Raw genomic sequence first — 25,062 nt, forward strand, 5'->3', positions numbered from 1 at the left:
ATACTTTAATTTGTCTGTTCGCTGTTTTTTTGAGAAAATATATTCAATAAAAAACAAAGAATCAAGAATTAAAAAAGGGTAATATTCTATTGTAAAACAGTTAGATTGTTAGGAGTATAGATAAATGCAATACTTTCATAGAGTAATGATGTTGACAACGATATGAACTATAAAACAACAGCATCAACTAGACACATAATGCATTAGAGTTCAAGAACAAATCAAAATGGTATAACTTCACTGCATGTGTGTAAACAAAAAATAGGCACATGCATAAGGCAAAAAATAATAACGAAAAGCCAAAGCACTGATTATAATAAATGCTGTTTTTTTTTTTTTTTTAAGTATTAGTATGTCTGATCGGGACTACATAAAAGTGATAACTTTATCCATGATCACAATAAACAGTGTACACTGTACTTTTACTCCTCTAATCCACACTCTCTATTCCCAAACTGAATTTCCAAGGGAACAAAAAACAGTATATCCACTTTGAGTGCAAGGTTCCAAGAATAGTTCATAAAGTAACTGTCATTTCCTTGGGTAAGTTGGATATTGAATCTCTTGAAATCAATGATTCAGTTAAATTTCTCACTTACTGGCCATTGCTGCTATGCAGAATGATAGCTTATTTTAGAGTGACTAATTAGCTGAAGCCACTTTTTTGTAATGACTAAACTTAGGCAAATCACTACAGCTTACTGCTTTACTATACATATCAGATACATAATTGAAATAAATATTCCAGATTGTTGTATGTGTATAGTCAGCAGGTATAGTGGTGGAATGAGCATTTATATTACTGTCACTGCTGCAAAAAAAAGGGGGTGGGGATTGTTGGGAGCTGCTGGTACAGTTGGCCCCTGAGCAGACAATATATGGCTGCTTTGCAATCATATATTGTCTGCTCAGGGGCAAATGCCACTGACCTAGCATTAGGTCAGTGGCATTTCAGAATTAATCATGAACTTAGTCTGTATTACTGTTTGTGTGTAAATGAGAACAGTTGTGAATGGCTGTATCATAATCTTAGATTTCGATACATCAGCACATCACGATTTCATAAGCTAAGATAAAGATGAAATGCAGGATGAATTCCCATACTTCCTCTATAAAAACACATTATTAAGATATACAAATAACCAGTAATATTTCTACTTCATCTTCAAAAAATGTAATTAAAAAAAAATTGTTTAACATATAAATACATGGAATAACCAGTATAGTGACATGGAATAACCAATGCATGGTAATAAACAATTTGTTTAGCTTACTTCAGTCTTGAAATTGGAAAACTTCTGTGTGCCTGTCTGATTTTCAGTTTCTTTTATGCAAAATAATAGTTTTTAGTTAATTTTAATGCTCAATTTGAAACAGCTTTTATATATTATTTTGGCTTTGTTCTTTATTTCAAATGCAAATCACAATAAAAATTCTAATTGTCTTCAACTGATTTATTCAACCAATTTTTCTGTTTATTCTCATTGTATTAATTTTTCAGGTATATCACTTAATAAAGCAGATGCTGAAGTCTCATCAACAAAAGAATCCTTTTCTTCTTCTCAGAAAGAACCATCTGATTGTGAACATGGGGATGAATCTTCTGAACATGGAGATGGTGAGCTAAACATAGTGAAGTTAAGTGCACAAGATCTAGCTGATTTTGAAAAAATTCAAGCAGAGTTAGAAAGTTTAGCCTCTGTTTTGCCAAATAGTAGTCAATCTCATTCTTCCACCACAAATCTAAATAAAGATCGAAACACCCCTGTATCTGTGGCTACTTGTCAGACAAGTAAACATTCAGCCACCATTCGAGGTAGCCCTGTTATGAAAGAATCCACTAAAAAATTTGACAGCGTGACATCAAAAAAGTTAAACGAAAATACATCAGTGGTAAATAGTATAGTGACTGCTGCAAGCAGTGCAGTTATTCCATGTGCTGTGAGTTTGAGTGTGACTGCGGGTTCATTAGTAAGTAATACGAGTGATACTGTTATGTCTGTAGTAACAAAACCATCTCCAAATTCTCTAAATAAAGCCAAACAGCCTCTTTTAATTGTTCAAAAGCCAGTAGTAACTACTGCACCTGTTGTTCAGACAAAATCTATTGCACCAGTAACGGCTGGTTCAGCAACAAATGTAACTGTGGTTCAACCTGTAATAGGCCCTAGTGGAGCAACCAAAGTTGTTACTATACCTGCTGTTGGGCTAGTTCCACAAGGAGCAACTTTAAGCACTACTTTACCTACATCTTTGACCACTCTTAAAGGCACAGATATGAAAGTTATTGTACCCCAGCAAGGTACGTTAGTTTCAGTACCTCAAGTGTTGGGGTCAGTGAGCAGTACTGGCACTACGCAGTCATCTCTTAAACGATCTGTTACAACTAGTAGTGGACAAGTTTTCACCAAAGTGATTATTACAAATAATACAATAACTAACCAACCAACAGTGACGCCTGTTGCTGGAAGTCCTGTGACATCATCTAGTTCAGGAGCAGCATCAAGTAGCACTGTAGGCACACAGCAGCAGTCAACAATTCTTTTAGCTAGTCCTACAAAATCATTCACAGTGTCCAAAGCAATGGCAAATACAGTTGCACCCCAAGTCATTAAAACTGTCCCCGGTACTCCAGCAAAACAGGCAAGTGTATTTCACTGTTTTTGTATATATATTTTATTTATTTATTTTTTTTTTCAAAAATGTTATTAAAATTATTAGTTCCCTAAACAACCAAGAAGCCATTGGGGTATGACTAAAAGTAATCTAGTATTTAAAATCTTTCATTAGATTATGAAGATTAAACCTGCATTTTTAATAGGTTATTTATGTGAAAATTATGCATTACATATGTTTCTTAACAACTCATCGAACTATTGGAAACTTAATCCATTACATCCTTTGGAATTTTCTGCTTATATTAATGGTATCATCAATACAAAAAAGTATTTTTCTAATACGAAACAATAAACAGTTGCTTTCTTGCCATAAAATAAGAAATTGTTGTCTTTAGAAGCTTCAGAAATTAAGCACCTGGGTCTTAAAAAAATATATTTAGTTAGTGATTTTTTTTCTTTACACACACACATCACACACACACGTGTTGAAGGAAAGGAATCTCCAATTGAAAGCTTGAAGTTCAAAAGGATTTAAGTTTCAGATACATGATTACGAGAAAGATCCATGAAAAAAAAAATCAAGAACAAGTTGATTCCTTTATTAATAGCATAAATTATGTGGAGTACAAAATAAAAAACAATAACAGAAGGAATTTTATAAAAACTCGAGATGACTTTTTTTATGGCTGAACTTCACTAGAATTGTAGATCAAAAGGAACTGTATCTGTTAAAAGTTTTGTCTATTTGTTCCTTAGGAAATGTGTTCATTGGTTAAACAGTCTAACATGTTTTTAAGGCCCCACATTTTCTCTGAGGCTATCTGTTTCTTGTGGAGTAGGAATCAGATATCATCAGAAAGTGCTGGAACCAGATATCTAGTTCAATGTTATAACAGTGAAAATACTATTTTCCAGTTGTTATCTAGCTTTTTTCTCTTTTTTTCACTACATTGCATTTTTTGTACAATTCAGTTAAGTCACTGAGTGTTTAGAGCAGTGGTTCTCAAACTTTTTCGTCAGTGGGCCAGTATTGATGAAAATATGATAATAGAAATTGTGGGTGGGCTGCATATCAGGTTAATGTTGTGATTTTACTGATATGTATATACACTGTACAACATACATATCAGAAAACAACACTTCTCAATAAATTTTGATATAATTGGCAAAAAATTGTACATAAAATTAGCAAATTTTCACATGAAGCCTTGAATGGTATTTTTTAAGTTAAGCAACACAAAATTTTATGTTAATTGTAAAGCAAAATTAAAAACTTAAATGTAATATTGATGATAAATTTAAATGATTGAAATTTAATACAAAGAAGTGTTTATAAAAGGTAGTGTTACAAGGGAAAAAAAAATATAAAATTTATGTTTAATGGTTTGTAGCAAGTAATTTATGGAATTGATTATTGTTTTAAATTATTTCTATCAGCCTGGGTTCTAAAAATGTTCTGTGATTACGTAAAGCATATGCCAGGTGACTATCTGTTAATTTGGATCTTAATAGGCTTGTTTACGTTGATAGTAGGCAGTTTTTTCACATATACTGTATAAGTACTTCCAAATAACAAAGCCATTTGGAGAAAATTTGAACAAAGATTTTCTTCACATTTATACATAACATCATAAAAATGGCTGCATACCAAAAGCTCGTGGGCAGCCCACAGGCCACACTTTGCAAACTCCTGGTTTAGAGTAAAACTTTCAGCTGTATGAGAATTATACTAAGTTAATGTATATATGAACTGGCACAAATTTATATACAGAAATGAATACAATATGAGGTTGATGCATTTTGGAAAACTTAGTTTTAACTCTTTACTATAAATGAATAAAATCATAATGAACTCTTATCATACCAAGTATATATAGAAGTAGTAACCACTGCTTTGGTTGTGCGGATGCACAATTTGAGATTTTTTTTTTTTTTTTTTTTTAATAAGGCAGTAACAGGAAGTAGTGTTCTTTCCTTTTTTTATCTTAGCTCTTTTTTCTGTATGGAAATAAATTCTATTAATTTCTTAAATTCTTTTGTTAATTCATGTCACTAAGTGATTTTATTATTATTATTATTATTTTTTTTTTTTTTTAAAGTCGGTTTACTTTTTTGACTCAAGATTTGGCCTAACACATGAAGCCTTCAAGTGTCTTCAAATCTTTGAAGTCTTCCTTAGTAATATTACAGATAATAATATGTCTTACTGTTTTGTACATCTGATGGCTCAAGCATGTTAATTTTTTTTTTTCTTTTTGTGCTTGTGTAAAATCAGTCCAAAGGAGTAATGAATGTTTCTTAAACTTATTTTTTCAATACCCTAGTCATGGGTAAATAAATCAGTGCAGACAAAACTCATGTTTTGGTGCTGTTGCAATTATCACTCCAAATTGAAGGTTTTTCTTTCTGTATTAGCATTAGTAAAGGCACTTGATGCAAGAAAGCTAGCTTATATAGCATCAGCCAAAAAAAAAAAAAAACCTTCTCATTTCACCCATCCATTCGCTTGAAATGTTTGCCTAGTTCTGTCTTGAATCTATTTAAGCTATCAACTTCTACTACAACAGATGGAAGTTTGTTCCAGCTGTCAACCACCTGCTGGCTAAAGGCAAACTTCCGCACAATCTATTCTACAACTGTCTTTTCTTAATTTGAATTTATGCCCTTCATATGTAGTCTGGAAGGAAGAATCCCATCCACACTGAGCTTGCTCAATCCATTCAAAGCCTTAAACACCTCAATCAGATCGCGTTGCGGTGCTTAGCCTCCAGATGCTGCATTTTGCAGAATTCAAGCCTTTCTTCATAAGAGCAACCCTTTGTTCCATTCACTAATCTTGTTTCCCTTCTCTGTACTCATTCCAGCAGCTCTACATCCTTCTTAAAATGAAGCCTCCAGGCTTCATTTTAAGAAGGATGTAGAGCTGCTGTATACAATACTCAAGGTATGAACCATTGCTTTATACAAGGGGATAATCACCTCCTTATCCCTACTAGCAAAATTCTTGTATATCATTGACAAGACACCACGAGCTACTCTTGCAGTCCATATTATGTCCTACATGAGACAGCACTTCTAGTCTAGCAGACCTAACTTTTTCTCCACTTGTAGCCAGTTCATTTTGTAAGCATGTGTTAGTCCCTACTTGTGTAAGATATACGAACACAAAGATTTTATGAAGAAATGTAAGTTCTATTTCTTCATAACTGTAAGTTCTATGGGAACTACTCAACTTACTCCTGAGATTTATAGTTTCAGCTGATTTGTGGATTTGACAATTTTCATTATATTCGCTTTTATTTTTTCTTTGATGGATTCTTATAGACATAATGCCATATTAATATGTATAGTTCATTTTGTAATAAGAAATGTGATGATTTTTAAAAAAAAAAAAAAAGAAAGAAAATTTTTAATTTTTAAGTTAAATTGTGAATTAACACCTTGTTTTGGTTTAAAAATTTAAATTTTTTAATTGCTCACCCCTCCGTTCATTCCAAATACCTGTCCAGCTCAGCCTTAAATTTATTTAGGCAACTTCCACAACAAAATATGGAAGTCTGTTCCACCAATCAACTACCTGCTGGCTAAAGGCAAACTTCTGCACATCTATCCTACAACTGTCTTTCCTCAATTTGAATTTATGTCCTCACGTAATTATTCTGATCAAGAGAAAGAATCCCATCAGCATTGAGCATGCTCAAACCATTCAAGGCTTTATACATCTCAATCAGATCACCTCGCAGTTCCTTGTCTCTAGACACTGTAATCTGCAAAACTTAAGCCTTTCTTCGTAAGAGCAACCCTTTGTTCTATTTGCTAATCTTGTTGCCCTTTTCTGTATTTGTTCCAACAGCTCTACATCCTTCTTATAATGAGGCCTCCAGACCTGTATACAGTACTCAAGGTGTGGCCTGACCATCGCCTTATACAAGTGGATAATTACCTCCTTATCCCTGCTAGAAAAATTCCTGTATATCATTGACAATACACCATGAGCTACTCTTGCAGGCCATCTACACTGCTCAGAAAACTTCATATCTGCCTGCATAATTACCCCCAGTTCCTTTTCATTCTCTACCACAGTCGGTGTAGTACCACAGAGTAGATACGTTACTCTGGGGTTACTGCTTCCCATATGTAGTACTTTACATTTGTCAATGTTTAACTTCATTTGCCACCTCTCAGCCCATCTGCTCAACTTTTCTAGATCCTGTTGCAGCAGCGTACTGTCATTAGTGTCCTTAACAACCCTGCAAACTTGGACATTAAGCTTGATATACTATCATCAATATCATTTATAAATACAGAAAACAACAATGGACCCAACACTGAACTCTGAGGGACTCCACTAATAACATTAGTCTATGAAGAGCAGTATCCATTGATTACCACACTCTGTCTTCTCTCACTCAACCATCCCTTTATCCATAGCAGCAATTTGCCTCCAATGCCACACCGCTCCAATTTGTGCAGCAGTCTTCCATGTGCAACAGTATCAAAAGCCTTTCTAAGATCCAAATATATGATATCAAAGTTATTCCCTGCATCCAGTTCCTTTGTGACCACATCATAGTATCCAATAAAATTGGTCAGATAAGACTTCCCCTTAACAAAACGAAAGTTGTTTTGGTTTTGTTAAGAGGAATAACCGAGCTATAACTGAAGTCTTGTCTAGATGATACTGCAGTGCTTCTTTAACCAGTGCCTCCATTAACTTCCCTGTAACAGAAGTTAAACTAACAGGTCTATAATTACTTGTGTCGCCCTTTGATCCTCCTTTGTGAATTGGGGTTACATTTGCACATCTCTCCTACAACTGTCTTTCCTCAATTTGAATTTATGTCCTCACGTAATTATTCTGATCACGTTGGTACCTCCATTGGTACCCCCCCTGAGTCCCAGGAAGCTCTCATAATTATGGCTAAGGGTTTACTTACTTCCTTTGCTGCCTCCTTTAATATAATTTAATAGATCCCATCCACCCTGGGTGCCTTTTTTTATGTTTATCTTCAACAGATTTCTCCTCCACTTTCCTCTCAGTTATTAAAAAATCAACCAGCTCACTGCCAGAGTTTAATTCACCTCAGGCATTCCCCTCCCTCCATAACTCCCACTTGTGAATGTAGATACAAAATGCTCATTTAGTTTGTTAATCCACCTGAGCAGGATCATCAACAGTTGAACCATCGATATCAAGTGGACCAATCTGATTCATCCCCTTCCTTCTAGAGTTTACATAGGTAAAGAACTCTTTGCTGTTTTTCTTTGCATCCTTTGCCAAAGATTTCTCCTAATCTGCATTCGCCTGTCTAATCTCCTTTGTGACTTGGTTACAGACCAGCTTATATCTATCATAGGCTTCCATGTAACTCATTAATTTATATGTATCTTCTTATGCATTTTTCTTCTCTGTCACATGTCTCATTAGTTCATCTGACATCCATTTAGGCCTAAACCTTGAACAATATTTCTTAGTTGGTATGTAAAGCCTAGTAGCTTCCAAGATTAATTCTTTGAATGCCTCCCATTTTGAATTTAACATCATCAGTTGGTCCCACCGTATAGAATTTAAATACTGTCCCAGACCACCGTAGTCGCCTTTACGAAAGCAAAAACCTTTCCCTTTACCCTTGATGGTAGTTACCTCTTTGAGTAAATCCCACTTCAGCACACTGTGACCACTGTCACCTAGTGGTTCCTTTATCTGCCGATTCTTAATGCATGAAGAATCACTACTGATAATCAGATCAAGAGTATTACTCCCTCTAGTTGTCTCCCGAACATGCTGATGTAGAAAACAATCATGCAATAAATCCACAAAAGTCTTGCTAGTGTGTGAATGACCAACCCACAAATTTCAGTCAATATCTGGGAAATTAAAATCCCCCATTATAAGACTCTCTGATTTACTGGCCCACTCTATTTCCCCTGTACATTTTCTTATTATACTCATCAGAGTCATTAGGCCTATAGCACACTTCTACTCTCAATTTTGATCTCCCAATGCTTATATCACACCAAACTGACTCAACACTGCACTGCCCAGCGATGTCAACTGGCTTCACTTCCTTGGATTCTATGTGTTTCTTAACTAATAGCATAACCCCTCCTTCCTTCCTACCCTGTCTATCCTTCCTGTAGACGTTGTACTCCCCAAATTCCAGTTCTGCATTCCTTATATCTGTGTGACACCACGTCTCTGATATCCCAACAATATCCGCCCACTAGCTCAGTTGGCCGATGGTGCCTAAGTAAATAATGTACATATATTAGAAGAAATGAAACACTTTCGTTGAAGATGAATCTCAATTGGTGAGATCTAAATATCTATTAAATATCTGTTTATTTCAGTTGGAAATTATATATGGTTGGAAATCAGGCATTTCATGATATGTTCCCCTCACTTCATCAGTGATTACTGTCTTCATGAAAAGTACACCATTAAAAAGAATAGAATGACCAAAGGTTTAACATAGTCAGTCTGTATAATTTCCAGCTGGAAATAAACATATTTAGATCCCACATGAGGTTATAAGTTCCTCATCCCTTCTTTTGATATATTTAACTTTCCTGTGTACCATGCTGTTCAGTAACATCTAAGATCATCTTATGGAAATAGCATTATCAATATAGGATCCACAAACACTTACAAAATTGAAATGTTATTGTGTGAACAGGGTACATGAAACCACTTCCAGGTGATAGAGGATATCTTCAAATTTTTATTCACCAACAAGAAAATATTCTTGCTACAGTAGATGATAGCATAATCATAAAACTGTAATTGTGCTGGAGTGTACTAACTCCACGTGGGCACACTTCCTCTTGCTGAGACTACTTTGGTACAGTGAGCTGTAGCCTGCCACCACCACCATTATGCATAAATTTTGAACACAGTTTAAAAAGAAATCACAGTAGACAGAATTCAGTGAGAGTGCAGTGGGTTTGGCTCGAGGAAGTTTATGTGGAGCCCAGGTAAATCCACATAATGTGCCAATTGTGCTTAATTATTGGTATATTATATGGTCAGCAGTGTGTAGCATGTTTTGCCATCTGAGAGTGAAAATTGCAGCACTAAAAGGAAACAAACTGTTAGAAGGGAAAGGAAAAACTCATGTCCATCAAAGTGATTGAGTAACATGTGAATAATTACAGTAGGGTCACCTACTGCTTGTTGAAGCAGCTGATGATGTGTGCTTCCAATGCATTCTATGTAGTGCCATTGAGTGCACTGCAGACTTTGTTGATGAATTATCACTTTCCTCTGCTTGTATTTGGCCAAGTTTTATTTGCTCCAGTAGATTTGTGATAATTGAAAAGTTGAAGCTTTGTGCAGAGCAAGGTTTCTGAGACTGAGAAGTAAAATGTAGTGTGCTGTCATCAGCAAAATTGGATAGAATTTCCAGTTTAGAAGAAAAGTAGGATGCTAGTAATTCAGATTTATCTATAGCTTTGAGTGCAGTAGAGCCATCAGGTTCTAACAGAGGAGCCGTATAGGTAGACAGAAGTTTCAGCCACTAGTTTTATACTCATAGCATGTTTGAAATAGAGAAATTAATAACTATTATACAGTTGTAGTGGGTTTTAGTATGGGATGAAAATAAAGCTGAACATTTTTTGGAAAAACAAGGTTTATTACATAAAAGAAAACATTTAAGTAAACGTTGGGATCCGAAAATTTAAAACAGTAATTCTGCTGTGGAAAACCAAGTTAATAAAAGGAGGATTGACAAGCCAAGACAGATTACAAGAAGTCTCTGGCAGAAAATGCAAAGAACATCAGCAAAGACCTCTTTGCTTATATTAACAGTAGAAGGCAGGGTTGAATCACATTGTGCCACTTGATGTCAATGGTTTAACTGTTGATGACCTTGCTCAGGTTGCTGACAAAACTGAATAGGTTGTTGCATCTACATTCACACCTGAGGAATTTTTTACGGAAGAGGATGCAAGTTTATCAAACTCTAATGAGGAGGTAAATGATTTTGTGATAGCTGAAAGTGGAAGAGAAATTGTTGAAACTAAACATAAAAAAAGTGCCTTGGGTGGATGGATTCTATCCAATTATATTAGAGGAGGCAGCAGAGGAGATAAGCAAACCTTAGCCATAATTATGAGAGCATCCTTGGATTCAGGGGACCATGGACTGGAGATATGCAAATGTATCCCCAATCCACAAATGGAGAACTAAAGGTGACATGAGTAATTACAGATCTGTTAGTTTAAAGTCTGTTTCAGGAAAAACAGTGGAGTCACGGGTTAAAGAAGTAATGCAGGACTATCTAGACAGGAATGCAATAATACTGTCACAGCATGAATTTGTTAAGGGGTGGTTTTGTCTGACCATTAGCATTAGTAGAGGCATATGATACAAGAAAGCAAGCTTATGCAGCATCAGCCAAAAAAAAAAAAAAACACCACTCCCATTTCACCCCTCCATTCGTTTGAAATACCTGTCCAGCTGAGCCTTAAATTTATTTAGGCTGTCAACTTCCACAACAAGAGATGGAACTGTTCCACCAACCAACTATCCTAAAGGAAAATTTCCACACATCTATCCTACATCTGTCTTTCCTCAATTTGAATTTATGCCCTCTCAGGTGATTATTCTGAGCAAGAGAAAGAATCCCATCAGCATTGAGCATGCTCAAACCATTCAAGGCTTTATACACCTCTATGAGATCACCTCGCTGGTGCCTAGTCTCCAGACACTGTAATTTGCAAAACTTAAGCCTTTCTTCATAAGAGGAACCCTTTGTTCCATTCACTAATCTTGTTGCCCTTCTCTGTACTCATTCCAGCAGCTCTACATCCTTCTTGAAATGAGGCCTCCAGACCTGTATACATACTCAAGGTGTAACCGAGCTATAACTGAAATCTTGTCTAGATGATCCTGCAGTGCCTCCATTAATTTCACTGGAACAAAAGTTAAACTCACAGGTCTATAATTACTTGTGTCATCCTTTGATTCTCCTTTGTGAATTGGGGTTACATTTGCACATCTCCATTCTATGGGTACCTCCCCTGAGTCCAAAGAAGCTCTCATAATTATGGCTAAGGGTTTGCTTACTTACTTTGCTGCCTCCTTTAATATAACTGGATAGATCCCATCAACCCCGGATGCCTTTTTTATGTTTATTCAATTTAAAAATGTACAGTGCTCTACTCATTAATGACTAGATACCAATAACTTTCAGATTTCAGTTTCATTCAGTGTGTGTGATGTATTTTACTAAAATTGATTCTAAATACATAAAATTATAGACATATAAAATTATAAGACTAATTTTGAATTTGCCTATATAATACCAGAGTTAAACACATACAAAAATATCACCTTTTAAAATGGAAAAGAGTGGGAAAGTAGGAAACACAAAATGAGTGATGGTTGAGGAAAGAAACTTAAAATCTGTTGGAGAATTCTAGTATGTGTAGGAGCATCAGTACTGAACAAAAGTGTTAGCACATCTAATAATAATAATAATAATCATAAAAACTCTTCTGCATAATAAATTTGAAGAGTAGGAAACTGCTAACAACATCTGTGGATATGAGATTAAAAGACATCAAGAAGTGCCAAAATGTCCAAACTGTTGGCGATGAGGATTTCAGGAAAGCTTTTGACGCTGTTGCATATGGAAGATTACTGTACAAATTGGAGCAGTATGGTATTAAGAGTAAGTTGCTACAATGGATAAAAGGGTGGTTGAGTGGAAGAAGACAGAGAGTAGTAATCAGTGGATGCAGCTCTTTGTGAACTAATGTTATTAGTGTAGTCCACAGGGTTCGGTGTTGGGCCCACTGTTGTTTTGTATATTTATCAATGATATTGATGAAGCTATATCAGGCTTAATGTCAAAGTTTTCAAATGATACAAAGGTTGGCAGGGTTGTTAATGACAGTACACTACTGCAACAGGACTTATGAAAGTTGGGCAGATGGGCTGAGAAGTGGCAACTGAAGTTTAACATTAACAAATGCAAAGTACTCCATATGTGTAGAAGGAACCCCAGAGAAACGTGCCAACTGTGTGGTACTACACTCAGGGTTGTAGAGAATGAAAAAGACCTGGGAGTAATTGTGCAGTCAGATATGAAATTTTCTGAGCAGTGCAGACAGGCTGCCATCATGGGATCTTGTCAATGATATACAGGAATTTTGCTAATAGGAATAAGGAGGTGATTATCCCCTTGTATAAGGCTATGGTCGGGCCACATCTTGAGTTCTGCTTACAGGTCTGGAGACCATTTTAAGAAGGATATAGAGTAGCTTGAGCATATACTGAGAAGGGCAACAAGATTGGTGAGGGGAACAAAGAGGCCCTCTTACCAAGAAAGATTTAAGTTCTGCAAATTGTAGCAGCTGGAGATTAGGCACCTGTGAGGTGATCTGATTGAGGTGTATAAGGCCTTGAATATGTTGAGAACGCCGAATTCTGATGGGATTCATCCACTTGCTCTGATTACAAACCAGAGGGGGCATAAATTCAAATTGAGCAAAGACAGTTGTAGAATAGATGTGTGAAAATTTTCTTTAGCCAGAGGGTGGTCAATTGCTGGAACAAACTTCCATCTGTGGTGGAAGTTGATAGCTGAAATAAATTTAAAGAGGATCTGGACAAACTTTTAGAGGGAATGAATGTGTGAAATTTTTTTTTTTTTTTTTTTTTTTTTTTTGCTGTTGCTACATAAGCTCATACGCATGCTTTCTTGCATCACATGCCTCCCTTACTACTACTAATATCTACGTTATTCACTAGGATCATTACTAACAGATTAGAAAGAATACTTGATGAGAGTCAACCGAAAGAGTAAGCTAGTTTTAGGATAGGATTCTTAACTATGGATCACCTTCATGTAATATCGCAACTAATGGAAAAAGCAAATGAATATAAAACACTATTATGTCTGGCATTTGTGGATTTTGAAAAGGCATTTGACACCATACAGCATAAGGCAATGTTTCGGTCACAGAAAAGACACTCAGGGTGGTACCCATACATTATGATTTTGAAGAAATATATGAGAACGCTACTTCCTTGATTATACTAGACAAAGACAGTAGCAAATTTAAAATTGAGAAAGCAGGTCAACAAGGAGATACAATATCTTCAAAGGTGTTTACTGCTGCCCTTGAAAAAGCTTTCAGAAGATTGGACTGGTTGCAGAAAGGAGTCAGTGTGAATGGAGAGTACCTAAACCATCACGATTTGCAGATGACATTGTGTTCATAAGCCATGATCCCAAAGAATTAGAGGAAAATCTTAATCAGTTATGCACAGTTAGTAAGGATTTTGGACTAAACATTAATATGGCTAAAACAAAAGTAAGATGAACAAGTATGCCACAGAAAGAGATATAATCATTGAAGGAGCAGTAATTGAAAAGGTGGATTCATATACTTACCTGGGACAAGCCATTAGCTGCCATAATGATAAATGGCTGGAAATCAAGAGAAGATTAAATTTCGGATGGATATAAGCATTCAGGAAATATAGTCGCATACTGAGGAGCAATATCCCAATTTGTCTGAAACGTATACTCCCCACCATGACTTATGGAAGTCAAACTTGGGCACTCACTAAAAGAACGGAAGAAAAGCTGAAAACTACACAGCAAAGAATGGAAGGAATTATATTAGGAATGAGGCTGTTAGATAGAAGAGAAACCCATGGATTAGGCAGCAAACACAAATAAAGGACATTCTTATCAAAACTAAATTACTGAAATAGACTTGGGCAGGACACATAGCTCAAAGATGTGATAACAGATGGACTAAGAAAATAACGGAATGGTACCTAAGAGGTGCTAAAAGAATGCCTGGAAGACAACAGTGGAGATGGACAGAAGAAATTCATAAGTTTGTGGGTAGCTTATGGATGGCCATTGCACAAAACAGAAGGAACTGGAAAGTTGCCGAAAAGGCCTTCATCCTGCAATGGATTGAAAATGGCTGATGATGATGATAATCTAGTTGACCAGTGTGGTTCATGTTTTTCCTTCTAGTGCTGCTATAAACAAAGAATTCTTTACATTAAGACAGATTATGTTGCATAATCTGTCTTAGTCTGCCTAACCTCTTTAGTGATTTGATTACAAACTAGTGTATACTTACTCTGGGTTTCTCTGTCCCCCGATAATTTATTATCATCAAAGGCATTTTTCTTCACTGCTACCAGTCTCATCAATTCATCTGACATCCATTATTTTATTTTTTATTTTTTGAAATCCCAAACATGAAAGGTATTAGTACTTGTAATACTTGACACCGTGCATGGGGTGAAGGTTGAGAAGGCCGAAGATACTTGTTGACATTAGACTTGAATTACTGCAGATTGTAATTTTCAGAAAATGCATGTGAAGGAAGGTGGTTCCAGAAAACAGAAGTTGAAGGGATAAACGAGGAAGAAGAAAAGTTTGTTCAGCGAGTTTGAAGTTGGAAGTAAATAGATGCTGACTGGTTGCAGCACATGTTTGGACTGGCTTGTGGGGGGAAATTACAGATGCCGTTCAGAGGAACAGTGCCCATGGAAGTATCTATAGAAAAGGCATTCGGCAGAACAGAATGCCTATGAGGCGGAGAGGGGAGAGACTTTGTACGAGATGATTTCATTAATTAACCTGACTATTCTCTTTTGAATACAATCCATTTAGGTATAAATCTTGAATAGTATCTCTTAGTTGGTATAAAAAGCATAGTACGTACTGCAAATAAAAAGCAAATATTCTACAATTACTTCCCTGAATTCTTCCCATATAGAATTTGCAGTTGCTAATAATATCAGTTGGTCCCACTGAAAAGAATTTAAGAATTTAAGATGCTGCATAAGCTCCTACACTTGCTTTCTTGCATCAAGTGCCACTACTACTACTACTACTACTGTCTGAAACCATTACAGTCACCCCCCACAGTGTACACATTTGATGGCTTAACCAATACTTCAAAATTCTGAAATTTGTTTACTCTGCTCCTAGCATTAGTGTAAAAGGAAGTATATGTGTACCTGTTTTTGCTCACAGTAATCCTAACACAACTAGTGCAATTTCTTGTCCCATGAGGACTACCATCAGACCATGTAATCCCTCACATATTGCTTTCTCAGGCTCCTGTGTGTCCTAATAGAAGCAGTGCAACAATCAATTTTTTACCTCCTTAGGGCTTCCATTAAAAGTATTAATCTGTGCATACCCCCCCCCCCCCATCAAGATAGCAGTTTTCCGACCTACCTAACATTGCCTTGATAGCATCAGCAAATATTCTTGTACCCCCCTTCTATTTAAATGTGTCCAGCCATGCTGAGAAAAATTTTATCTCACGAATCTTGAAAAATCTCTCCAGGACCAAACTGATTGATAGTGCTCTCATCGTGTACTCCCTCCTATCATACATACCTGCTAAAATTCAGACATTTTCAAATTTAACCCTAACATTCAGCATTTTCTAAACACTAGATGCACCCAGCGTAACATACACCATCTTTCTGATTATGGCATAAATAGTTTAATCTAGATCCTTCAGTCTTCACCATTCTTGTTTAGCGGTGATATAATTCTGCAGCAGTCACCTGTGGGATATATGCATATGTCTCTATTTGCAGGTGGTTCCCCGTCTTCTCCAATAAATATTGCAGCAACCTCCGTTTTGGATGTAGGTGCATTACATCATCTCTTAACCATCTCGTACAATTGTTGCGTTACTTCAGCCATACACCCTTGGTTTGATTGTTTTTCAAGCCGTTTTGTTTTTGCTTCAGCAGAATCAAAAAATATAATTTGTCCATATGCTGGCTTATTTACCTCGTTTGGATATACAAACAGTATGGACCATTTCCAGGCAGTGATTTATTCTCTGCGCCCACTGAAGTTGTACTCTCGTATATGTTCTCTCTAGTTATTTTCTTCACATGTATCCTTTGTAAGCAGCTCTCGTAATAGAGTAGGTTTCTCAGACAGTGGGTCAAGTGAAACCTTTCCATCATGACAGCATTTAGTGTATTTATTCAATGTGTTTATAACTCATGTCCCCAATATCTTGCATTGCAATACTCACAGTGGTAACACATATTTCCTATGTCATGCTCTTCCACATGGCGCCTCCGTAGCCAGGTGGGAAGGAGCAGCAGCGCGTAGCACACACTTCTTGATTAGATCGGGGTTTGAGCCCGTCACCACCAAATACGGAGGATGCGGAAAGGTCAGGGAATGACTACCACATATCCCGGAGCAATATGGCCTTAGTTGCTAATGCTCCTAAAAACCAAATAACAACAGCTCTTCCAGCTTGTTTATTAATTACAGCTTGTTGATTATTCGCATTCAGTACTTCTATTTGATTAGTCCTACGGCATTTCACCTGTCTTCTCATTTCCAATCTTGCTTCTCTTTCCCGCAATGTTTTCTGACCATCTTCGTAGTCGTAGAGTCTCGTTTCGGTCTATAAGATCTTTCCTCTAATGTTTCATTTGCATTTCTTCTACATTTTCTCAAAGTTCTTACACACTGTTCAGCCATTTTTACACTTCTTAAAACTTAGAATGGCTTATTAAAATTGAAGGCAGATAAAATAAACATATGTTGACAGCTTTTAGGCATAGGTTGCCTTTCTTCAGTAGAAAAACGTTAGTACAAAAATTAATAAAGAATGCCCGGTATGGTGGTCATGCGAGGTAAACCGTGTGAATGGGTGCTGGCAACAATTAGCAGTTGAAAATTTGGGCAGCATACCTAAATGTTTTATATATATATAGATTGCCACTATACCTGTTAAGTAATAATGATATTAAAACCTGCTGTTTTAATATCATTAGTACCAATGGGCATAGTAATATTACTTTTTGTGTCCTTAAAAGATAATTGCTCTACGATTTCATTAACTTTTGTCCTTTGCAGGCATAATGTGCATACTGCTTGGGTCAGGTGCCACCAGTGGTTTCTCATATCTGCACCATAAGTACTCTTGTGAAGAAATACAGCACTACTGTAAAAGCCAGAATAGTGTTGTGTGTTGTATGTGTGTAGTATTGTGTTGGGTTCTGGCTTTTGGCTGCAGGGCTCTGGTGGGACCCCAATGTTGCCTGCATACCACTAGGAGGTAGCCAGACAGCCCATTATTCTCTGGCTAGTCTCCACCAGTGTCACCTGAGCTTTCTGGATGGAGATGTAGATGAAGGCATCCCTCCAGTTATCAGTGGAAAGGATCTTTTCCTCCCTTCCCACTGCCGGGGAGTGGGAAGGGAGGAAAAGACACCCAGCAAGGGTGCTGGGTGAAATCGGCATTGGAGTGGTTTTAGGCCATTGAATCCTGCCCAGTCTGAGGACAGGGTTAGCAACATCCTACCCAGCCATGTGGCCGGGTTAGCATGGTCATCCTATCCAGCATATGTGGGATTAGCACTCCTACCCTGATAGTTGTTATGATTTGCAATCCTACCCTGGGAGACCCAGGGTTAGCTTGTTCAGTTTCAAATCCTGCCCTATCATAGGCCACTGGGTTAGCTGGTCATTCATGTGAGTGTTTCTGGTCAGGCAAGATTAGAGTCAGATTTAGATTGAGAGTGGTCTAGTCAAGGGTGTCCTTGTTGGACAAGTCCAGGAAGTGATGTCAGGTGCAAGAAGTATTATTTCCAGTGAGACAATCCAGCAAGAATACTCTGTTCCGGTTTAGGACAGGTGCAAGAAGTAGTAGAGATCTAGGTTTGGATATAAATGTATATGCCCTGGAGGGTCAGTGGAGGGATTCTCTGAACCAGGAGATGGCTTCTAGTGGCCTGGGATGTAGGATTAGTGATTTTCTCTGTATGAACAGATCCTGAGCAAATTGTGAGAAGGCAGTTTTGTCATTTAAGAAGAGGTGTTCCTGCCCACAGGGAATGTCTTGAATAGTAGTATAAAGGATGGGTCTTACGTCTTCATACGAAGGGCATTCATAGACGATATGGTCCCAATTCTCAATGCTGCAGCAGTGATAGTGCAGATCCTCTGAGATACCCAGGAAGAACAGTTTACTGTTGTTGGAGCTGTGCCACCATTAGAAGAAAGCTGGTGTGAAGGCCAGAAGAATACTAGCAGGAGGCTTAGGAAAGACTTGGGCAATGTCGGGGATGAACTTTTTCACAACAGTACCCCTAGGTGAGTCAGTCCATCTAGTTTCTGAAGCAGAAATGCATCCAGGTGCTTTTTCTCAAGCTTGGGGTCAATGGTGAGATCTATAGGGAAGTCCCTGGAGATACAGAAGTGAAGACCATGACGAATGACCTCCAGGTCCAGGGGAGTGGATTCCCACAACAACTTGTAGTCCTCACTGTACAACAGGCATGGGTAATTGTGAGGAGGGTGCTTTGCATGGTATCCAGTTTTCTTTGGTTTTGGTTGATGACAGCACAGGGAAACCAGACCACTGCAGCATAAGTGATCACAGACAAGAATATAGCTTTATATAGGAGTGAGAGGGTGCACTGTTTGAAGCCCCAGTCATGCCAGCTTTCTTAAGCAACAAAGGCAATGTATTTAGCATTAGTAAAGAAAGGAGGTTTATATAGCATAAGCCAAAAAAAAAAAAAAAAACCTAATTTCACCCATCCACTCCAAATATTTGTCTAGTTTTGCTTTGAATCTGTTCAAGCTATTAACTTTTATGACAGATGGAAATTTGTTGCAGCAATCAACCAGGATAGATGTGTAGAAGTTTGGCTAAAGACAAACTTCTGCACATCTATCCTACAACTGTCTTTCCTCAATTTGAATTTATGCCTTCTCAGGTGATTATTCTCAGCAAGAAGAAAATTCCCATCAGAATTGAGCATGCTCAAACCATTCAAGACTTTATACACCTCAATCAGAACACCTCGCAGGTGCCTAGTCTCCAGACACTAATTTTCAAAATTTAAGCCTTTCTTCGTAAGAGCAACCATTTGTTCCATTCACTAATCTTGTTGCCCTTCTCTGTACTCGTTCTAACAGCTCATCCTTCTTAAAATGAGACCTCCAGACCTGTATACAGTACTCTCAAGGTGTGGCCTGACCATTGCCTTATACAAAGGGATAATCACCTCTTTATCCCTACTAGAAAGATTCCTGTATTTGACAAGACACCATGAGCTACTCTTGCAGACCTTCAGCACTGCTCAGAAAACTTTGTATCTGCCTGCACAATTACCCCCAGGTCCTTTTCATTTTCTACCACTGTCAGTGTAGTACCACACAGTTCATACGGTTTACGGTTGGGGTTACGGTTTCCCTTATGCAGTACTTTACATTTGTCAATGTTAAACTTCAGTTGCCACCTCTCAGCCCATCTGCTCAACTTTTCTAGATCGTGTTGCAGCAGCGTACTGTCATTATTGTCATTAACAACCCTGCCACCCGTATCGTCTGCAGAGGCGCCTCCGTAGCCAGGTGGGAAGGAGCAGCAGTGCGTAGCACACGCTTCTTGATTAGACTGGGGTTCGAGCCCGTCACCACCAAATACGGAGGATGCGGAAAGGTCAGGGAATGACCACCGCATATCCACCAGCAATATGGCCTTAGTCGCTAATGCTCCTAAAAACCAAATAACAACAACAACAATAACAATCGTCTGCAGACTTGGACATTAAGCTTAATATACCATCATCAATAACAATAAATACAGAAAACAACAATGGACCTAACATCGAACTCTGAGGGACTCCACTAATAACATTAGTCCATGAAGAGCAGTGTCCATTGATTACCATTCTCTGTCTTCTCCCACTCAACCATCCCTTTAGCTATAGCAGCAATTTGCCTCCAATGCCACACTGCTCCAATTTGTGCAGTATTCTTCCATGTGCAACAGTATCAAAAGCTTTTCTAAGATCCAAATATATGATATCAGAGTTATTCCCTGCATCCAGTTCCTTTGTGACCACATCATTGCATCCAATCAGATTGGTCAGACAAGACTTCCCCTTAACAAAACCATACTGTGTCCGAGCTATAACTGAAGTCTTGTCTATATGATCCTGCAGTGCTTCTTTAACCAGTGCCTCCATTAATTTCCCTGAAACATAAGTTAAACTAACAGGTCTGTAATTACTTGTGTCGCCCTTTGATCCTCCTTTGTGAATTGGGGTCACATTTGCACATCTCCAGTCCATGGATACTTCCCCTGAATCCAAGGAAGCTCTCATAATTATGACTAAGGGTTTGCTTACTTCCTTTGCTGCCTCCTTTAATATAACTGGATAGATCTCATCCACTCCAGATCCCTTTCTTATGTTTATCCTCAACAATTTCTCCTCCACTTTGCTTTCAGTTATTACAAAATCATCTAGCTTATTGCCAGAGTTTAATTCACCTCTGGCGTTCCTCTCCCTGAATAACTCCCCATGTGTGAATGTAGATGCAGAATACTAATTTAGTCTGTTAGCTACATGAGCAGGATCATCAACAGTTGAACCTTCGATATCCAGCGGACCAATTTGATTCATCCCTTTCCTTCTAGAGTTTACATAAATAAAGAACTCTTTCCTGTTTTTCTTTGCATCCTTAGCCAAAGATTTCTCGTAATCTTCCTTTGCCTGCCTAACCTCCTTTGTGTCTTGGTTACAGACCACCTTATATCTGTCATAGGCTTCTGTGTCACCCATCAATTTATATGTATACCATGCATTTTTCTTCTCTGCCAAGTCTCAGTTCATCTGACATCCATTTAGGCCTAAACCTTGAACAATATTTCTTAGTTGGTATGAAAAGCCTAGTAGCTTTCAAGATTAATTCTTTGAATGCTTCCCATTTTGAATTTGCTGTTGGTAACATCATCAGTTGGTCCCACCGTATAGAATTTAAATACTGTCCCAGACCTCCATAGTTTCCTTTACTATGGAGGTCTGAGTAAAGGAAATTTTATATTTCCTTTACTATAACCCCTGATGGTAGTTACCTCTTTGAGTAAATCCCACTTCAGAACACTGTGATCACTGACACCTAGTGGTTCCTTTATGTGCAGATTATCACTACTGATAATCAGATCAGGAGTATTATTCCCTCTAGTTTCCTCCTGAACATGCTGTTGTAGAAAACAATCACCCATTTAAATAAACAAAAGCCTTGCTAGTGTGTGAGTAACCAACCCACAAATTCCATCTGGGAAATTAAAATCCCCCATTCTAAGACTCTCTGATTTACTGGCCCACTCTATTTCTCTGTACAGTTGTTTATTATACTTATCAGAGTCATTAGGCCTATAACACATTCATACTCTCAATTTTGATTTCCCAGTACTTATATCACACCAAACTGACTTGACACTGCACTGTCCAGCCTTGTCGCCTGGCTGTACTCCCTTGGATTTTATGTGTTTCTTAACTAATAGCATAGCCCCTCCTCCTTTCCTATCCTGTCTATCCTTCCTGTACACAATGTTCTCCCCAAATTCCATTTCTTCATTCCTTATATGTGTGACACCACGTCTCTGATATCCCAACAATTTCTGCCTTTGATGTTTTGACCACCAGCTCAAATTCATCAAATTTATTTACCAAACTTCTAGCATTGGTGTACATGCAAGTATATATGCACCTGTTGCTATTCTTAGCTACCCTAACACAGCCTATGTGTTAACTTGTACCGCAATGACTCCCAGCAGTCTCTGAAATCCCCTGCATCTTGTTTTCCAGGCTGCTGCTCATTCCAGTAGAAGCTTGTGCAAGAATCACTTTCGCCTCTGCCAGCGGCAACTGTTCATCTATTAGTCCGTGTATCTCCCCAAGCTAGCAGTTTTCCGACCCACCTAACTCTGCCTTGATAGCATCAGCAAATATTCTTGCACCCTTTCCATTTAAGTGTATCCCATCCCTGTAGAAGCATTCTCTCCTGTTAACAAGCACAGACCAGGCTGAGAAAAATTCTATCCCTTGAGCTTTGCACAATCTCTCCAGGGCCGAATTGATTGACAAGACTCTCATCATATACTCCCTCCTATCGTGTGTGGGCAGAATTGCAGACACTTTCAAATTCAACCCTAATTGACGGCTTTTTTTCAACAGTGACCTGTACTTGTTAAGTAATTCAGCCAATCTTCTACTCTTAATATCATTAGTGCCAACATGTACAACAATATCACTTTTTGTGCCCATAAAGATGATATCTGCTCTACAACATCATCAGCCTTTGCCCTTGGCAGACATAACCTGGTCTTGTTCCAATTTTCTTACCTTTGTCTGTAGATATTGCCTGCAGGTGCAGGAAAAGTGATAGTTTGCAATCTAGAATAACAACAGATTTTTGAGTTGGGTTCTGAACTTAATGGTAGATCCATCAATCTTGATAGGTCTTGATGGATGAAGGAAGCCTTTCAGAAGAATGGATTGTGTTTTGGCTGCAGAAATATGAAAATTATGTTGGCTAATCCAATCTTGGAGAATTCTGAGAGCATAGTTAGTGGAAGCCTAAAGAGGAGTCCTCGGATACGTTAAGAACAAGGTCAAAGACCCAGGCCTAGACTAAGGAGCTCATCTAATATGATATTCCGTAGGAATGGGCCCAATATGGAGCCCTGGGGCCCCATATTGGGGCCATGATTGTTCTGTCCAAGAGGTAGCTTTGAATGCAATGGTAGAGATTTAGTGGAAGCTGAGTTTGTCGAACTAGCTGAGGATGCTTGGTCACCAGAGCCTGTTAAATTCTCCGGCAAAATCAGTGGCTATGACAAGGAAGTATTTTTTGTGGTGGCAGTGCTAACTCTGGTGGTGAGATGTGTGAGGGCATCCTCAGTGGAGAGTCCAGGACGGAACTCGTATTGGAAGCCAGAATTTGTGTAGGCAGTAGTGTAGTGTCAGTCCAATCCGTAATGTAGGAGATGTTCAGATATATATCTTGCCTAGGATGGGAAGAACAACAATAGGCCTATATGAGTCAGGACGTTGAGATGGTTTTACTGGATCCTTTAGAATAAGTTGTATGTTGGCAGTTTTTCAATCCATTGGAAATATGCCAGCCAGAAGACAGTGATTATATAAGTTGAGAAGGAGCTGAGGATCAATTTCCGCAACCTTTTTGATAATTTCAGGTTCAAGAAGATGCAGGCAGGAATTTTTTATCCCTGAGTCTGGTGAGTTGTAATTTCTCCAGTGTGAAAGGGTTTTTGGATTAATCCGAGTTATAGATGCTATTTTGGCACATCTTGTGCTGTTGCTGCATTTGAGGGTTTTAAGCAGGTTGAAAGATAGCGTCTAAAATGTTGTTTATTGATTGTTTCCAGGAGGTAGTTATCTGTCCTTGTGGGATTATTGTTGAGCAGGTAACCTTTCCTCTCCCGAGTTTAGTGGTATTGGTACACTACACCTCAGGGGTCAGTGTTGCCAATCGTAATAACTAAATGACCCCAGGACATGTTTCTGTTGCCTGATGAGAGCAGTATAGTTATTTCTGGCTCATCTGTAGTCTTCGTGCAGAGCTTCAACTTTTGGAGGGGCCAAGTATGGTAAGCACATTGAAAGGCTTTCTGTTTGGCGAGAACAGCTTGCTGAAGATTCTGTAGCTTGGGACACCCCCAGGCTACTGGGGGCCTTAACTTTGTTGGAAGTGGGCCTAGTGTCTACGGTAATGTCGATGGTGGCTTCCCACAGGGTATTATAGGTGGGGAGATTATTTGGCCTGTTTCATTAAATGATGAATTGGAGAGAAAGTCCTCTAATTGCTGCCCATTTTGGGTGCCCGAGTAATCCTCTGTCATGCTGAACCATGTCAGGGAGCAGCAGCTAATGTCCATTCCCTCCAAGAAAAATTTTGTCTTTGGGGAGATCTGTCAGTACAGTGTGGAGGTACCTGATGGCAGGCATATCATCATCTCTGGAACAACAGTACATGGAGATGACATAAAATTTGTGAGGCCTAGTGAGGGAATGGACGCAATGACAATAATGGCTTCAGCCTCCCTCTCTCTCTTTTCATCAGCTTTAATCCTGATTTAGTCTGCAACTGCATGAGCCTGTTGTATGTTTATCTGAAGGAACTTGATGTTAGTGGTGTTGAACCAACTATGGTATGTTGCCATAGTTGAATTTTAGCTGTTTACGTTTGATTTTGAGATATACTGGACATTTATTATCCATAGGTAGAATGATTGTGATCAATCTTGACACTCTTGCAAGATTGATCACAATCTTGCAAGACTGTACCCAGACAGAGCCTACATGTGGCCACATGTAGGCTCTGTCTGGGTACAGGTGTATGTAGTATGTCCATAGTAACAACACCAGAAGCATTTGAGAACAGTCACATACTCCCTAAAGTGATGGCTGCTCCAACCTATGAAGAGGCGATCCTGTTGGCTAAGGGTGAGCCACACAATGGAGGGGGGAGCTCCACCACCCAGTTACATAGATGTGCAGATTTACTGTTCGTTCTGTATTCAGACTTGATATATTGAGTGGTTCTGGACACTGTTATATGTCCTGCTGCGGACTGTGTCCTCAGGTGACATC

At 38.2% G+C, this 25,062-nt stretch overlaps 1 protein-coding gene across 3 annotated transcripts in view; it reads left to right on the forward strand.

Annotated features, from left to right (window-relative positions):
• The window catches only part of LOC150083665 (protein lin-54 homolog), a 270,775-nt gene that overhangs the window by 69,219 nt on the left and 176,494 nt on the right, over window positions 1-25,062 (forward strand). For all 3 annotated transcript variants that reach the window (XM_090378108.1, XM_090378106.1, XM_090378107.1), the window contains exon 2: window positions 1,502-2,647. In XM_090378108.1, the coding sequence (XP_090234234.1) occupies window positions 1,502-2,647 (1,146 nt within the window). The remainder of the gene's footprint in view (window positions 1-1,501; window positions 2,648-25,062) is intronic.

The sequence above is a fragment of the Mastigoproctus giganteus genome, chromosome 7, assembly GCF_048544385.1.
Source record: "Mastigoproctus giganteus isolate SK-2022 chromosome 7, ASM4854438v1, whole genome shotgun sequence".
In the NCBI taxonomy this organism is placed as follows: domain Eukaryota; kingdom Metazoa; phylum Arthropoda; class Arachnida; order Uropygi; family Thelyphonidae; genus Mastigoproctus; species Mastigoproctus giganteus.